The 19,277-nt window shown below is 38.7% G+C and overlaps 1 protein-coding gene across 2 annotated transcripts in view; it reads right to left on the reverse strand.

The window, feature by feature from the left end:
• The window catches only part of LOC131067517 (CRM-domain containing factor CFM2, chloroplastic), a 70,094-nt gene that overhangs the window by 38,078 nt on the left and 12,739 nt on the right, over nucleotides 1-19,277 (reverse strand). For both annotated transcript variants that reach the window (XM_058002549.2, XM_058002550.2), the window contains exons 2-3: nucleotides 13,124-13,652; nucleotides 12,887-13,017 (exon numbers count right to left, since the gene is read on the reverse strand). In XM_058002549.2, the coding sequence (XP_057858532.2) occupies nucleotides 12,887-13,017; nucleotides 13,124-13,652 (660 nt within the window). The remainder of the gene's footprint in view (nucleotides 1-12,886; nucleotides 13,018-13,123; nucleotides 13,653-19,277) is intronic.

Raw genomic sequence — 19,277 nt, forward strand, 5'->3', positions numbered from 1 at the left:
GGACAAGCATTATAATAATAATATATTTGCTAAGTGTGATTCCTAAGTTGCTGATTTGGGCGAATTTCTCCAGCTGGGCGATTTTTATGAAGTGTCAACTTGACACCATTGGAGCTGAAAGTGTGATTTGTTGATTATTTTCTGCCTATTCAGACCTGGGCAATATTTTTAGGGGCCCATTGGAGTGAGTTTGGAGTGCTAAATGCTGCCTTAGGTGATTTTGGGGGTGGTTCCATTTGTGAAGGAGGACGATTTTGTTTGGGAGGTCGAACTCCCCCAGTTTTGGGAGATTTCCTTCATGTTGGTGGACTGCCATTGCTGTTACTTGCTGTTATAACCTTCAGACCTGCATATTTTCGCCACTGTTGTAGCTTACTTGACCTCCATTGTTGGCTGGGAGCTCATTTTCAGAAATAGTTTTCATTTCCCAGCAACTTCCACCTAAGGCGATTTTGAATGGAGGTGATTTTGAGGACATTTTAGTGCATTTTCAGAGGTTTCTATCGCTGTGGCAGGTCTAAATCACCATTATTGCAAGTTGTCCTCAGAAAATTTTCCATTTCCAACCACTTCCTAACTTTGGTGATTTCACTTGGAAGTCATTTTTCCATCATTTTGTGGCCATTTTCTGAGTTTGCCACCATTGATTGAGGTGCTGGTAAGTCTGAAACTTCAATTTTCAAACTTGTCTTCAGACTGAAATTTCATTTCCAGCCCTACATTCACGCCTGGAATCAGTTGTTTTCACCTTGGGAAGATTGTTTTCATCAAACTTTTGCATTCTAAATGGTTGCAACATGATTTTAGTGACTAATTCTAGATGTTGTAGGTTGTCTTCAAACTTACTGGCAGCCATTTGAGAGCTCGGAAGGGTGTCTTCAGACATTTTTTGAGTGAAAATCAGACCTTTCACAAATTTCCTAGTTCATTTCCGGATTTGGTATACTCCTATGACCCATATTTTCAAGGAATTTCCTGAGTATGCTAGTGTCTTCAGACTTAGTTAAGTCGGAAAATGATAAATTTCAAGAGTTTCATGAGGGTTTTGACCCTATTCTTATCACGTTTATGTTCTATTTTCAGAAATTTGTTAGGAATTTGGATAAAATCTCTGATTTTCATCCCTAAAAATTGTCTAAATCATCAAAAAGCAGAACTTATTCAATTCTAAAAATAGTTATCAAGAAGATTTTCCGAAGTTACTAACTTCTAGCTTTGTGCAGGTGCAATGTCAAAGTTCGGAATTAACGTTCGGAAGGAACAGAAGAAGATAGTTGAGAGTGGATTCTATCCAGAATCCATGATGTCATCCAAATGCAAGGAGATTACCAACACAAACATGCATTTCCTGAACATGGACCAGATGCGGCAGCGGATGTTGGGAATTGGAAACCAAATTCCTTCTACTTATGCAAACATCATGAGGAGTGGTATCTACCATGCCGCTGGATTTCCGCAGTCCATATAGTGCAGCGAGCTAGTCCTGGAGTGTGCAAGATCTTATGATCCCCGCTCCCGAATGATCAAAACTCCCAAAGGGGTCACCATTGCCTTCCTTGTTGAGGATGCGATTGTTGAGGTGTTCGGAATTCCATGCAGTGCAGATATGAAAGACAAGACAAAGGATGAGTATGAAGCGAAGTATAAATTGAAGATGGATGCATGCAAAACTATAGTAAACAAGGAATGTATGACCAAACCTAGGGCTCATCATTCCAAGGCTCCCAAGACACTCATGTGCACAGATTTGAAAGAGGAATATAACAATTTGGTATTCCTACTTAATCGAGTGATGGGAATGTCGCAAGGTGCATTATATCATGGATGGATGTTCTATTTTATCCAGGATTATCTAAGGGGAACATAGATCAATTGGTCAAAAAACATAAGTGACAATCTGGATTTTCAGCTGAGGAATGTGGAGAGATCTAAATCATTTGCCATGACTTCCTACCTTGTGTATATACTTGCATGATTTGTCACTTACAAAGGATTAATATGCAAAGGTGAAGTCAAGAATAGACAAAGGCAGTACAGGAGTTATGAATGTTATCCACAATTGAGCATGTACAAAATTGAAGATTATAAGAGAGTGAATGATGCATTCACTATGTACATTACAAGGCTATTGCAGGGTGGAATCCACAAGAGGTTGTCCAAAGAGGCAACAAAGTTGATTAAGCAGTACGGATCATGGTACATACCGTTTCCCACTTTCACATACCTAAGGATTCATGGATTTCAATCCGAACTTTACAGGCTTCCTAGGTATCCTACAGACAGAATGATATTACTCAAGGTGGTGAGACAGCTTCTGGAATATGATTCCATCCAGAAGGAGAAGCATAGAACTGGGATGACATTTCCTATTTCAGTAGGGATGACATTAGAGGTTTGCAATTCCGCCGCTGCAACTAACACAGTGATTGAGGAAATTGCATTCTATTGCCTTGCGACATACAAGAAGAGAGAAAGGTTTGATCCACATAAGAAAGTTGGAAGGATCAAGGGAGATAAGTTCGTACACAAAGTGGACATAGAAGATTATTGGGCCAACCTGATGGATGAACAAGCAGTGAAAAGAAGAATGTGGTCCAGAATGTCTGTGGATTTCATGAGGAAGTGTGAACTTTTCCTAAAATCCTTATCAGATATTGGATGACAAGGATCATATGCATCCACAATATGAAAATGAAATGAAGAAGGCAATTCTATTGCCTAATTGGTCAGAACAAGAAGTGACAGATTTGAGTGTATTGATGAGAGAAGTCTTGAGTTTCTCCAGAGGATGGGTAGACAATCAGATGAACAAGTTAGTTGATATGGGTGTTATCTTCACATATGAAAAGATGAAACAGGAGAAATCATATTCCGAAGTCTGATCAAAGGACTATCAGCGACATAAGGATTCATGCGGATGAGGAGAGTCAAGCCCCCAAGCGAAGGAAGAACACACCGGGAGAAGTCAAGGTTGGAGGGAAGAAGTTTGAGGAGGTTAAGAAGAAGAAGCAAAAGTTTCTCATTCCTTCACCTCCCCTCAATGTCTCATCAATCAAGGAGATCGAAGTGCCTGAACAGAACAAGAAGTTTGAACAATGTTCCAACGTGGTGATATTGCCAAAGAGTGTTCAAGACTTGTATGCCACAACTACATCTGCCCCACCTAATGAAGATGATGATCAATCAGGATCTCCTACTATCCTTTTGAAGGTTAGTTTGGGGAAGAATGTATATGATTTGACTAAGGATAATCCTGATGATGATGATGATGTTATCTCGGCATTGAGGGAACTTGATCAAGAGATGTGTATTGATGATGGTATGGAGATGGTCGCTATTCCTGATTGGCTGATGAGGAGTATGAATAAAAGTGAGAAGATGGTAGAGGTGCAACCAATTGACGAAATTGATGACTACTTAGCCAGGAGCAACAAGGAAAAAGAACCAAAGAAGGCTGAGATTTTGTCACGTACAACTAGAGATGAGACTGGCATGCGGATTGCACAAGTGGTTGTTCCTATTGGAAATGTGACAAAAGATGCTCCTACTCCCATGGATTTCCACATTACTTCAGTTGCCCTTGGTCGTACTACAAAAAAGCAGGAGATCCAGGAACTTGGTGACACAATTTGAGTGATCAGTGCGAGAGTAGACAGAGAAATAGAGAAGAAAGAGAAATATAAGGAAGAAAACATCAAACTTAGAGAGTACATTACAGGGATAAGGCGTGAGAATCCCACCCTTATTTCCCCTATTGCAGTTGATCATGGACTACATGCAGACTATGAGGCAGCGAGAGATACACTCTCGGAATTGGAGAAATGGATTGAAGATACAAAGAAACAGGCGGATGATTTCCTTACTTTGTCCAGGCTTTTGATAGGACAACATCGCTCATATTCAAGATACAGTATCTAGAGGGAGTTTGGGAGGAATTTCGACCTATTCAAGAGAAGACTATTCCACGCCTCAAAGTATTGAAGAGAATTCCTATGTCCACATTGATCAGGGAGAATATTGTGCATGATGGAGACAAATACGATTTCCATGACTTGTATTGTTCATTAGCCATGAAGAAATCTACTTATGAGCATGCACAAAAGGATTGTGCAGATATGGAAGGATCAATTCAAGAGATACAGTCGAAGATCCTTGCCTCAATTGAGGAATTATCGAAAGTGGGTATCGGGGAAGCCAGTGGTTTACACTTAGCAGAATTGAGAGACAAGATGAAGTTCATGTACTTTAATTAGTTGGACTCTTTGAAGAAGAGTCAAATGGATGACTTAGTTTCTTTGTTGATTCATGTCCAAAATTCGCAGAAGCTTATGCCAGATTGGGAGAACACCTTGGATGCTTGCTCGGATGCTTTGGATGTAATTGATTTGCAACAGGATGCCTTACCTAGCATTTCCATGGAAGAATTAGATTTTGTATTAGCTAGATTCTTGGAATATGTTGTGAGAGAAAGAGATGCAGGACGGAATCTTCTAGAAGATTCCCTATTTAATACTAGGTGTCTTTCTATTGGGCCATATGTTGGTGGCTCCATTTTTTATGTAAACCCTACTTAGGGCAACTCCAGGGCATTGTTGGCATGATCTTGGCACTTGATTTTGGTTAGATCTTGGCCATTCATTTTGTTTGAGACTCTATAAAAACCCCAGTGCCTCTCATTTGTAAGGTAGATATTTTTGAGAATTGTTGGTATATGTGGTAGATTTGAATACAAATCATTGTTCGAATTGATGGTGATTTTGTTTAAGTGTTGTCTTGCATTCAAGGTTCTCAAATCCTCCAAGTTAGATTATTAGATTAGAATTTTCTTTCAAGTATTGTTAGATTGAATGAAGAATTTGTTGAATACATTTGTGTGGAATCCATTTAGTCCATACCACTAGCCTCTTGTTGATTGTAAGTGTGCCTTGCGTGGTCAACTGGAATTTATATATGAGTTTAACTTCAATCATTATAAGTCCATTGTTATGCATTAACTTGAATGGTATCAATGTTTGATGGTAATGATTTGAACATTTTTAAGATATACCTTAGATGATTGCACTAAGCTTGTGTCAAGTTGTTCGATTTGATGATGAGACCTTGCCTAGTAGGATTCCAATGAATCGTTCACCCTTTTCTTGCATTCTAAGTTTTAGAATAGAATTCCTTAACCCTATTCCTTTTGCCCGCCTTTTTTAAAATTTCTTGTTAGAATAGTTTCAAGAGCTTCATTGTTAAATCCTAAGTTATCAGCATACCTATTCTACATTCATGATAAGAAAAGTTGATATGAACAATTGCATAAGTCCCCAAGTGAAAACAGCAATTCACATCAACCATTGAGTTACCCACTCCTCAAGACCTAACTGTAGAAACCTTGGAATCATTTTAGTTGATCTTACCCTTAGCATTTGAGGTGATTTTGTTCAAGAGAGGGTAAAGTACTTTGGTATTTTATTATAATGCTTGCATGTGCATAAAACACACATCAACAGTACCATGAGTCTTAATTCTAAAATATCAGTGACTAACAATGCAAGCCTTTGAAAATCTGCAACATGTGTCAACTGAACCCCACTGCTTCAACTATCCTAACTCTTTGAAATGCAACTCCAAATCCTTCTTATCAAATCTATCACTCAACCTCTCTGTAAAATTTGCATAAGTAATCCTATCATGTCCCATGGTGATCATCCCATGATGCCACCACTCATGTTCAGTGCCATCAAGATGTATCGCTGCATACTTAATGGCCTCTTCCTCCAACATAGGGTTGAGCTGAAAATAGGTATCTACCTTCTTAACCCAAACTCTAGCCGTAGTTTTCCCTACGGCCATCGTAATAAGGGTCAATTTTCCCACCTTCTGTAAATCATAATTTCAAGTCCTGTCACTAGTGCGGAATCTATGCTTCATTCTAACATCGACGTAGTCCCAAAATGATATAGCAGCTTGAAACTTGAGACCTCCACTTTCCCATTCATGTCTAAATCGATACTGCAAATCTGTTATTTGAGGCTCGTTATCCACCATGTAATGAGTAATCTCCTTGGCCATTATTACCTCCATTGTTGCATCCATTAGTGTTTGCACCAATATAATCCCCATTTAACGAGCCATCAATTTTGTTAATAACTCTAAACACTGATTTTGTTGTTGGGCTCTTTATTATATAGCTTGTTGTGCTTTAACCAATGCATCCAGCAAATTAAAAAATCTCTCCTCCTTGATCTCTGGTATTCCTATCACACATTTTATGTAGCTTGTACCTCAGTTGCTCTCTATTTTTTTGCAACCAAATTTGTGTTTGACCTATATCTACAGGTCTTATAATGATGTGTAAAAGGTGGTTGATCAAACCCTGACATATCACTGATTTTCATTTTGTACCCTCCAAGATGGTAGGATACACTGCTCTAATACCAGTATAGTATGCAGCCCTTTTTGTGCTTTAAATTTTTTTGGGTTTTTTGGAATGTCTTTTGATTGTTTTTGCAAAGTTTTCAAATAACAAATATAGTGCAGATAAATAGGAAATATTGCAGCACTTTAAATACAAGAAAAACGAATAATACTTCAAATTACATGGCTGAAAATTCCAGATTTAATTCTTGATCTGATTTTTCAATATTTCTCAAATATAATGAAAACCCAAATCATAAAATGACAAAATATTTAAATATCACATACCCACAAAATGAAGCCAAGAAATAAAAGGAGTTGCTCACAAAATATGCATTCCTGAGGTACCAAAATGCTCCCAAAATGGACAGCTAGGTCTGGAAATGTCAAACAGCAGAAAGTACTCCAATAAATGTAGATTACATCTCTTACAAACCCCAACAACTGCCCTAGAAACCTCACATGGCCCTTCAAGAAGTGGTACATATGGCTGGAAACGGTATGGTCAGCTGGGGAAAAGATATAATCAACAAATGGAAATAAAATCTCTTCAATCTTCTCCAAATCTTCTCTCTTCAAATTTGATAGACAATAAGCTCTGAAAGTCTGATATATATTACTCCAATATGCCCAAATGTTGACCTTTGAGTGAAATCACCAAGTATTCTCCAGATTGAGTCTCTCAACAATGTAGAGAATATTGCTTGCAGAGTTTTCATCCTCACAAACCAAAGATGAAAAAGCAATCTCCTCCAAATAGAAGCAATATCAAAATCAAACTCAACATATCCTCAAATGAGAGCCCCAATCCTCTTATTTTATTTTTCTGCCTTTTTGGCTGCTTTTTTAAAAAAAACACTTTTTTCTTTTATTTGATAAAAGTCACTTCCTTTTTTTAATCTCCCAATGTAGCATTAAATAATAAAGGCCCATCCATTAAAATAAATCATCTTTAATTCAATAACTGACCTCTATAGTCCCTTCATTAAATAAATTTAAATATCAAAAAATTTAAATCTTTAATTAATTAAAACTTATCGCTATTTTATTTAAAACCCCTGCACTATATAAAACGCTGAGATAATCATCAAAACTAAACCCACCAACAATTGAAAATAGTAACCCTGCCAACTAGCCTAGTCAGTGCTTGTAACTGACTTACTAAAAATGTAAGTATTGGAAGACTAACTCAAAATCACTCAAGAAAAAGGCATTCTGCTCAATCCTAATGGGAGCTCAACTAACAATGAAATATTGTCAAATTACTCGATAAGCCGCTTCCAAGGTTCTGTAACCTAACTCAATAGCCTACAGGGACCAAATAAATAAGCTAAAGGTACAACTCAACTAGTTAGGAAGGGGAGATTACATGCATCTTATTAGATTCTAGGTCTTGTTGATGTGTGTTTTATGCACATACAAACACAAAATAAAATACCAAAGTATTTTACACCCTATTGAACAAAATCACCTTGTATGCTAAGATTACTAGAAGTTCATAGGATGATTCCAAGGTTTCTACAGTCAGTTTTTTACATGTGGGTAACTCAATGGCTTGATGTGATAATGCTGTTTTCACTTGGGGACTTACGTAACTGCTCAATTTGGGAATTTTTCATGGATTTGGAATTGGAATAGGTATGCCAATGACTTAAGATTTTGCAATGAAGTTCTTGGTTCTAATCTAACAAAGGTTTCTAGAAAAAAAAAAAGAAATAGGGTTTAGGAATTCTATTCTAAAGCCCAAAATGCAAGAAAAGGGTGAATGATTCAATGGAATCCTACTAAGCAAGGTCTCACCATCAGATTGAACAATTTGACACAAGCTCAGTGCAATCATCTAAGGTATATTTCAAAGATGTTCAAATCATTACCATCTAACATTGATACCATTCAAATTAATGCATAACAATGGATGTATAACAAATGAAGTTAAGTGCACATAAAATTCCAGTTTACCACGCAAGGCACACTTACAATCAGCAAGAGGCTAGTGGTATGGACTAAATGGACTCCAAACACTTCGGCAATCGCATCCTCAACAAGGTAGGCAATGGTTATCCCTTTAGGAGTCTTTATCATTCTGGAGAGAGGATCGTAGTGCCTTGCTCATTCCGAGAACAACTCGCTGCATTGTACGGATTGTGGAAATCCAGCGGCATGATAGATAACACTCCTCATGATGTTTGCATAAGTAGGAGAGGGAATCTGGTTACTTGTTCCGAACATCCTTTGCTGCATCTGCTCCATATTCAGGAAGTGCATGTTTGTGTCTGTGATATCTTTCCATCGGGATGACAATTTGGATTCCGGATAGAATCCCTCTTGGAGAATCTTCAACTGCTCCTTCCGAACTCCAATCCTGGGTTTAGACATAGTACTTGTACGAAGCTAGAAGTCAATATAATTTCTGATTTCTAATTATTTAGACACTTTGTAGGAATGGAAATCAAGAATTCAATCTATATTTTAACGAATTTTGAAAATAGAATGTAAATATGACAAGAATTGGGTCTAAAACCCTCATAAAACCTTTAAAAATCATCATTTTCAGACGTAGGTAAGGTCTGATATGAAGAACTAAGTCAGAAGACACTTAGTATACTCAAAAAATTCATCCAAATTAAGGTCATATGAGTATACCAAGGGTCAAATTTCACTTGGAAAAGGTGAATAAAGTTCTGATTTTTAGTTTCAAGTGTCCAAAGACACCTCTCCAAATTCAACAATGGCTGCCAATAGGTCTGAAGACAACCTGCAACACTTAAAATCAGTCTCATAACAAGGTTGCAGCCATGTAAAAACACTCGCAATCGATGGAATTTTACCTCCCAAGTCAAAGTTGTCAAATCTGAGCACAAATAGTGAGCTGGTAAAGATGTCTAAATCTGAAGATAGGTTTGAAAATGAAGTTTTCAGACTTGACCAACACCTCAAATAATGATAGAAAACTCAGAAAATGATCATAAAATGCCCCCAAAATGCATCCTTAATGAAATCTTCCAATGGCAAAGTGGCTGGAAATGAACTCCAAGTCTAAAGACAGACTGGAGATGGAGTTTCCAGACATGCAACAGACCTGAAAATGCCACAAAAATGCTCTCAAAATGGTCCTTAAGCAACATCGCCTAAGTGGAAAGTGAGCTGGAAAAAGAATGTTAAGTCTGAAAACCAAGTTTCAGTCAACAATGGAGGTCAAGGCAACTCGAGCAATGGCGAAATACGCAGGTCTGAGAATAACACAGCCAACAATCAGCAATGGCGCCCCCCAAATGCAAGCAAACCACTCCCAAAATGGAGGAAGTCACACCAAAAACAAAATCGCCTAGTCCCCAAGAGTAGCGCCACCTCACCAAAATCGATTTATGTGGCAAAAAGGCCACCAATCTGCTGTAATCCGGTCTCCAATGGCAGCGCCCAGGTGTAGAAGGCAAACAAACTACTAATTTGCAGCTTCAAACCTTCAATGGTGTCCAATGGACACTCGTCCAAAATTGCCCAGTTGGAAGAAATCTTCAAAAGCAGCCACTTAGCAATCACAATCAGCACAAGATAATATTATTTTAATGCTGGCTGGGTCTCTTTATTCTTGTTTTCACCTTGAAACTTCACTACAAAAGCAATGTGGGATAAAAACTTGCTTTTTATACTTGCCTAGGAAAATCGATTTGCAATAGGAAAAATATTTAATCATTAATTAATGTTGCAAATCATTTAATAATTGTTTTTGAAAATTAAATAATCATTGCTTAATGCAAAAACAATTAAATTCGGGCTCATTTATTTTAAAATTTTCAAAAATTAGTCAAATTTGGGCTCTTGGGGGAAATCGCCTCATATTTGGATTAAAAAATCCAAATTAACCTTATTAAAATGTTAAAATTTTCTCTCTAGGGGAAAATCGCCCTCTATTGGGATAAAAATCCCAACCAAAAAATCATTAAATTTGCCCAAAAACACCTCTGGGGAAAATCGATCTCTATTTGGAGTCAAAAAATTCACTTTATTTTCGCTATTATGTTCAAAAAATCACTTTGGGGGAGAATCGACCCCTATCTGGATAGTTATCCAGATCAAAATTCAACCAAAAATCAACTTGGCGAAATTTGCCTTTCATCAACACAATACTTTGCATAAAAATCCATCAAATTTGATCATAAATGTCTTGGTGGAAAATCGATCTTCATCGGGAACATGAATTTCATCCGCATCAAAGTCATCTGCAATCCCAGGGGAAAAACGTGGGCCATCAAGACAATTTCCCAAAACAGTCAAATTTTAGCCTCTTGGTGGAAAATCGCCCTCCATCAGGAATCTGAATAGGGGAAAAATTGGGTCCATTGGAAATCTGGTGGAAATTTACCTCCCATCAGGATTTTGGGTGGGGGAAAATCATGGGTCATCGGAAATGTGGGGGGAAAAGTACCTCCCATCAAGAATTGACCTTTTGACCTAAGTTACCGGTTCGGGTTCGAAGAACCCAGTACGCCGGTATGGCAAAATTTTGAAAAGGGGTTTGGGTTTGTTTGGGTTCGTTAGTACAAAAACATGTAAATTATATATATATGCAACCTATAAGCATGAATTAAGATTAGCATGTCACATAGCATCATATAAACAACAAAACCAACATAAACTTGTAATCATAGCATCATGATCATACCATAACAGCATCATATACATCAAGTTTAATATCAAAATGATAAAATATTCAAGTATCATTGTTTCAACTTTCAACAATTTAAAGTTTGATCATTAAATGGATTCTCTAATGGGGGTTTGGGGCAATGCCCCCAACGGGGTCAAGGGCAGCGCCCCCAGCGGGCTGCCCCCAGCGGAGTCAAGGGGCAAAGCCCCTTGCGGGGTCAAGGGGCAGCACCCCTCGCAGGGTCTCGGGGCAATGCCCAGGGCGCGCTCCCTGTCGCGGTACAGGGCGGGGTCGAGGGGCAGCGCCCTCGCCGCCAACACCAAATCACAACCTTCAAACCCACACGGAACTCCATGGCGTGCATCAATTTTCTGCTTTTTTAAGATGTCTAATCTTCTGCTTTTTTAGGTTATAACTTTCACTTTTTACAAGGCGGAATTGAAAAAAAAATTAAATTTGCATTGTTTTTTGACTTTACGGTCCGCCCGGGTTCGACTGGGTTCGACCCCGGGTTCGACTGGGTTCGACCAGGGTCGAACCCACTCTGGGTTTTTCGAACCCTGGTTGAACCGGACCCGTACCACAGACCCAGTCGAACCCGGACCCGTACCAGGGGGGCCCAGAGGCGAACCCGGTAACCTAGCTTTTGACCACTAGAACATGGATTTTCATCAGGAATTTGATGATTTTTCCACTAAAAATCAACTGGACACTTCAAATCTTCAATAAAACATATCGGGACTTAGGCAAATTCACCAAAATTTGAGCAAGACAAGGAATTTCATCGGGATAAAGTGCAAATATAACTTAAATGACCTCCTAGAAGCAAGAAAACAACCCCTAAAGGACCTTTTAACGCTTGGGCACAAAAATATCACCAATTTGAATGCTTAAAACTCATTCACGCTCAAAAGGTCTACACTTAGACAAAATTTGGGATCTCTAACACTTACGCACTTGATCCTCTACAAAATTTCAAAACACTAATAGCAATTAGGCACGATCACACTTCAAAGCTCGAGACTCGGACACTGGAAGCTCAAAATCACCAGTTACTGCCAAAACCCTAATCTAACAAGACGTGGAAAGCAAGAAAGAGGGGGTCCCCGTTTGCAATGGGGTGATGTGTGAAAAGGTTACAATAGGTCCTCCATGCAAAAAACATAATATAAAGAGTCTTTGATGCAACTAACAAGTTCAAGTAGTTTGTAAACAGAGTACCTACCCTGATTCCTAAACCTCAATATCAAACAAAAATTTCTCGACACGATATTTTTATAGTATTATTAACTCTTGTTAGAAAACGTCTCACAATTTTAAATTTAATCCTCTAGTTACAGATCTATATCTTTAACTAATCATATGCATGAGCATTGTCCTTAAGTGATAATTGCAGCAGTCATCAGTAGCTCCTATAACTCTAGTGGTTATTCTCATCATTCTTTTTATCATGAAGATGAAGACTCTCAAATGCAGTGTAAACTCTGTAACATATCATTTTCTTTTCACCAACTCTTTTTAATTACAACAAAAGAAATATCCAAAACTGCAGATGTATTCAGTTAGCCTTCTATTCTAAAAGAAGAAGAGAAATAAATGCATAGAATAATATGTACATGGTCTTTACTGATCATAGGAAATCATGATTAAAATTACTAGACATAGATCAAAAGATTCTATCAAGATCATTAATATTAAATATACCCATAGTATAAATAAAATGAAGTATAAGCTCAGCATGCAACATCCCGAAAGATACTATATTTGCCATCTGCAAATTCAAGGCTGGCCTCATCTACACACTTCTAATTATGATTATATGGCAATAGCATTCACCTTAAGTTCTTCTGCCATTTTTTCACTGTCACTATTTTGAACTCCTTGTTTCACTGCAATTTTTGCAATTTCACTCCGTTCCCATAGTTTCACCATGGCAGCAGCCAATCCCTGCAGGTGCGCATTTATTCCTTTACCAAACAGAAAATCAATTGCAAGTTAAAAAAACATATATTTAGCCACAAACAATGCAACAAGTAAAGAAGCAGTTAGATAAGGCATGAACTACAACATTACCTAGGGCAAAGTGAGGAGGCAGTGGTCGTCCAAGTCTCCTCAACCTTGTCATCTCGTTGTCAGTCAACTTGGGTTTCATACCATAAGGAAGAACCCTTAAGGGCTTTTTATATCCAGGAACAACTGCTGGTAACAAGTCAGCATCTACGGGCAAAGGATCATATCCCCACCAATCAGTAAATCGAGGACCCAGACCATCTAATAGGCTGTCGAATTCCCTTTCATATTCCATATTGGGAGTACAAAACATATAATCCTTTTCAGAGAATGCAGTCTCAGAGTTCACAAAAGAACATGTTGGTTCGTCACCATTTACCAAGCCAGTCAAGCCAGTCAGATTGCTTTTATGTGGTGAATCAACAGATAGGTTACCGTCCACTCTATCAACTGCATATATCATTTCATTGGAAGGCTTCAAAGTAATCCCTAGGCTCCTACCAGCTTTTACACAAGGGGGTTCATAATTAGTTCCTCTATAGAGAATAATAATACTTCCAGCCCTCCAAACCACGATTCCTCCAGTTTTCATCTGATGGCAAACAATGTTAAAAAATCTATCAAAGATTATTATCTAACCTTAGAAACAGAAAATTAAGCTATCATTAAAAGCATGCAATCTAAGGTAAAATAAGAGAAACAGATAAAAAATAAATACAAAAGATTAAAAGAGAGTTAATAATTCCCATTCCATTTCCTAAGTTCTACTTCATGTCTCCACTCTCATTAAATATAGATGATAGACAGATTAATTTACCATCATAGAATGCTCAACAATGAAAGACAGCTCAAGCTCACATCAAATATAATGGAGACAATCATATTTTCTAAAACTGCATATATATTTATTAATCCTGAGAAACATCTCCTAGATGGAGGGTAAAGATGTGCCTGATGGAAATATTGTCATTGACGTCAAAGATGCAAGAAGACTATCATCAATGTCAAAGGTGATGGTTGAGGAATTGGATAGCTGTGATTTATATTAAGTTGCTGGGTTCGCCCTTGGACCCCCTTGGTACCGGTCCTGGTTCGAACGGGTTCCTGGTTCGGGTCCAGTTCAGACTGGCTTCGACCAAGGTTCAAAAAACCCAGAGGTGGTTCGTCCCTGGTCGAACCCAAGCGGCTGGGCGACCCAAAAAAGAAAATTATATGCAAAATTTGATTTTTTTTTTAATTCCGCCTACTAAAAAGTGAAACTTATACCTGTTGTGACGTATTCACACATCGCCCCATTGTAAATGGGGACCCCTACTTTTTGCTTTCTGGGGTTTTGTTGTGACCATTTCACACATCGCCCCATTAGAATGGGGACCCCCTCTTTTTGCCTTAGGTTTTGCTTTCTCTTTGCTTGTTTTTCTCTCTGCTTTTAGGGTTTTGAGTGAGTGAGTGGTCTGCCTGGGCTGGCTAGATTAGGGCTAAACCTTGGAAGCTCGTTTGAGGGTCTTGTTTAGGGAGGTTGTTAGTCGTCTGCCTGAAACCTCGAGATTGCCAGAATGAAGCGTGCCTTTCAGGAGAGTCAAGTTGGTTAGGTTAGGGGGCAGGGTGAATAGGTCTCATGTCAGGTTAGGTCTAGAGAGGGTTTTTCTTGTCAGGATCCTGTTTGTTTCCCTGTCTAAGTCAGTTGAGCGGAGCCAGTGAAGAAAAGGAGGTGGTTTGATTAAGTTTGATGGAGGATGAAGCGAATCAAGGTAACATCTAGCCTGGAAATGTCAAAATCGCTCTTGACCCTTCCAGAGGGTCCAAGGCGAAAATCCTTGTAAACCTCTTTTTCTCCTCATTTTTGACTAAGTGATGCTTTCTAGGGCATGTTTGGAGGTGAATTGATATGTTCTTGCATGGAGAGGGATTTGATTGTTTTTTTTGAAGAGCAAGATAATGCCTGGAAGAGGATTTTCGCTCCTCACCCTTCCAAAGGGTCCAAAGCGAATTTCATCCTAAACACTATTTCTTGCCTTGGATAGACTTGCAATCATGTTCCTAGCCTAGAAAATGATCTAACTTTGCATTGTGAGGTGGTTCGAAACTTGAAGACTGAGCAATTTGGCCTGGAATGGAGATTTCGCTCCTGACCCTTCCAGAGGGTCCAGAGGGAAAATCTTATTAGAGCTTATTTTTCACTAACTTTGGCTAAGTTTTGATGTGCAGGGTATCTTGGAGGAAGGATTGGATGTTCCTGTCACATTTGAAGATTTGGAAGCTTGCAAAATGAAAGATTTTGGAAAAGAAGGGAAATTTCGCTCCTGACCCTTCCAAAGGGTCCAGAGCGAAATGCCCAAAAGCTCTTATTATGCAATGTAGAAGGTCAAGTTTTGGGCATGAATGAAACGAAAATAACTTGCTTTTGCCTCCTAAAGATGTTTTAACTTGGAAAGTGAAGGATTTTGCCTAAAAGGAGAATTTTCGCTCCTAACCCTTCCAGAGGGTCCAGGGCGAAAATTCTATAGGAGACATTTCTTGCTCAGTTTGGTCGAATTGAAGTGTCAAAGGCATGATAAAAGGAAGAATGAGCATGTTGAAAACCTTGGGCATGTTTAGAAATGAAGAAAATGAAGGATTCTGGCCAGGAAAGGCAATTTCGCTCCTAACCCTTCCAAAGGGGTCCAAAGCGAAATTCCTTATAAACACATTTTTAGCCTTTCTTGGATATGAAACCTTAATCCTAGCATGATGAAACATGAAATCCCACTTGGCAAAGAAGTTTTAAGGTAAAAAAATGAAGATTTTTGGTCAAGATTGTAATTTTCGCTCCTGACCCTTCCAGAGGGTCCAGAGCGAATTTCCTCAAAATCACCTTTTGATATCAAATTTTGCTAAGCTAAGTATGGGATAAGGTCAAACATAGAAAGAATTACCCCTGGGAGTGAATTGAGGTTGCAAGAAATCATCAAAAAGTGAAGGAATTGAGCCAAATGGTGAATTTCGCTCCTGACCCTTCCAAAGGGTCCAGAGCGAAATTCCTAAAAACACCTATTTTCTTGCAAGGTCAAAGCAACTTTTTAGTTTTTATGGCTTGAATGGGTGTGAGGAAGTGTGTTTTGCCTTTTGAAGATGATTGAGATTGTCAAGAGGAAGCAATTAGGCCTAGAACATGATTTTCGCTCTTGACCCTTCCAAAGGGTCCAGAGCGAAAATCCTCAAAACTATCCTTTCTTCCAAAGTTTGGGCAAAGTTAAGCTTAGACAGGGGTGTGAGAAGACATTTGAATTGCCTTGAAGTGGAATTGGACTGCTAAGAATGCAAATTTTGAAGCCAGGAGAGAATTTCGCTCCTGACCCTTCCAGAGGGTCCAGGGCGAAATTTCCAAATCCTCCTATTTTCCTTGCAGTTCAAGATTAGATTTTGGTTTTCAGGACTAAAAGAGGAGTAAGGCATGATGTTCTATGCCTTGGAAATGATTTGAAGTTGAAAGGATGAAGGAATTGTCCTAAAACCTAAAAATCGCTCCTGACCCTTCCAGAGGGTCCAGGGCGAAAATCCTAAAACCAACATGTTCCTTTCAAAGTTTGTGCTAAGGCAAGACTAGACCAAGGTAGAAAAGGCCTTTGAGACCACTTGTGAGTAGATGTTTGTTTCAAAATTTGATGATTCTAGGTCAGAGAAGGAAAATCGCTCCTGACCCTTCCAGAGGGTCCAGGGCGAAAAACCCTAAAATCACCTTTTTCTTCCTAATTTGAGTGAGACTAAGCCTGGACTACAATGAAAGAACCTATTTGGAATGCCTTGAAGAGGTTTTGGACCTTCAAAAATGAGAATTTTGAGCTCAGGAGAGAATTTCGCTCCTGACCCTTCCAGAAGGTCCAGAGCGAAATTCCCAAAAATGCAATATTTCCTTCAAAGTTTTGATGAACTAACCCAGTGATGGAGAGAAATGAACCCTGGAGATTGCCTTGGAGGAGTTTAATGATCAAACTAAGGTGAATTTTGGCCTAAAATGTAAAAATCACTCCTGACCCTTCCAGAGGGTCCAGGGCGAAATTCACATTTTCACCTAATTTCCTCATGAAAAATGATAAAAATTCGAAATGCAAGGCTTTGATTAGGTCAAAGCAAACATGAGCTCACCTTCCAAGAGATTTTGGAATCAAGAAATGAGATATTCAGGACCTAATTGGAAAAATTGCTCCTGACCCTTCCAAAGGGTCCAGGGCGAAATCATCAAAAAACCTATCATTCAACCTTGATTGATTAAGTTTAGAGATTGTACAGACAAAGACATGGAATTTTGCAAATATAGGTTGAGAAAATTTCAATTTCATCAAGAGAACAAGCATGGATAAGGGGTTCAAAAAAGTCTTGAAGTAAATTTAGACCTTCATCACTTGGAATATTTCAAAGCCTAAGGAGAAAGGAAATTTCATTAAGCCTCAATCAAACCTCCATTTTCCTAAATTTTCACCAAATTTGCCAAATTCAAGACATTTGGGGGAGCTAGATCAAATTCGCATGAATTAAGGCCTTTACCATTTAATTAATTAATCTTTAAGCCTTAATATAAATATAAAATCCACCTTGGAGGCCTTAAAATCAATTTTAAAATTTAAAAAATATAGGTGAGCGCTCAAAATGCATTTGTTTGCTTTTACAAGCAAGTCAGCCTCTATTTAAAGGGAATTTTATTTGTTTTATTACTAAAAAACCTAGGTCGGCCTCATGAGGATTAGGGTGAGCGCCCTACTTAAGGGAGATGCTTTGTGGTGAATTCAAATCATTCATTCATTCCTTCTTATGCGAATTTAGAAGAGCAGATTGGAGGAGCGAAATCTAGCAGATTGGAGGCGAATTTCTTACTAAGTTGGAGGCTAAATTTCCAGAATTCCTTGCTAAGTGTTGGAGGCTAGTGAAGGTGAAGTTCTTTTGAAGGCTAATTGAGGTGTAGTTCATCCAAAAGAAGGCCAGAAATTCAATTTTTGTCCAGCAAAATCTGATCTTCTTTCTTCCATTTTCCAAAGTTCATAGTTAAGCATTCAAGAGGAAGGTATGAAGAATCCTTTTTGAAGTTCTTATTCAAGACTTGTTTTGATCTTCATAGCATTTTTTAAAGTCTAAGTCTTGAAAATCCAATTTTCATTCATAATTAATTTGAGGAATCATGTCCTTTTCAAATTAATGTTTTGAATTATTCCCTTGGAGGGTCTTAAATTCTATGCTTTAAGGTATGATGCTTAAAGACTAATTTTAAATTTTTGTGTAGGCATCAAATGACGACCCCCAAAGCCAGAGGATCTACTAGTCGGCAGGCTCTCATCAAGGAAGATCAGAGGAGCGACGAATTGGAGACCAAGATCGTGTCCAAGTGGAATAATGTCGGAGACACCAACTTAGGAAACTTCAATGTGAAGAAGTTTCGAGAGGTCCCCTACATTGGCAAGCCATCACCTGTTGCAAGAAGGATAATTGAGAGTGGCATCATCAAGGTTGTAGGTTTCCCTCCCGCAGTCAAGTGTCATGAGCTGATGATCGAGTGTGCCCACCACTATGACTCACAGTCAAGGACGATCGTAACCAAAGACGGGAACATCTTAGCCTACCTTTCAGAGGAAGCTATAGGCGAAACTCTTCATCTTCCGGACCATAAAGACATGATCTACAAAAGCTTGGAAGGAGCAAGGTCGATCTATGAAGATGATCCTGAGTCTTGTTTGAACTTCATCAATAAGAATTGGTTGCTCAAAAGTCGGCCTCGCCTAAACAAGATTCCCAATACATCACATAGGATTGACTTCCAGGAGGAATACAGAGACTTGATAACTTTGCTCAATCGAGTTACAGGTGCTTCTCAAGCCTTCTTCTTCGACAAGTGGATGTTCTTCTTCATACAAGTGATAGTCCAAGGAAAAGGAATGCTCCATTGGGCCAGAATCATTAGCAATTGTCTGGACGTACAGTTGAGAAGGCTAAGACACACCAAATCATTCCACATGAGCTCATATTTTATATATGCCTTGGTCAGGAGTTTCGAGTATGCAGGGCTACCTCACAGAGGAGTGATTGGAAGAGGACCCAGAGAAATAAGAGTTTGTGATTCTTATGTTCATCTGCATCATCCGCCTAGAAGTGACTACAAGTTAGTCAATGACACCTTCACGATGAACATTACCAGGATATTGCAAGGTGGGATTCACAATCGACTGTCTCTGGATGCACAAGAGCTTGT

This window comes from Cryptomeria japonica, chromosome 10 (assembly GCF_030272615.1).
Source record: "Cryptomeria japonica chromosome 10, Sugi_1.0, whole genome shotgun sequence".
NCBI classification, from domain to species: domain Eukaryota; kingdom Viridiplantae; phylum Streptophyta; class Pinopsida; order Cupressales; family Cupressaceae; genus Cryptomeria; species Cryptomeria japonica.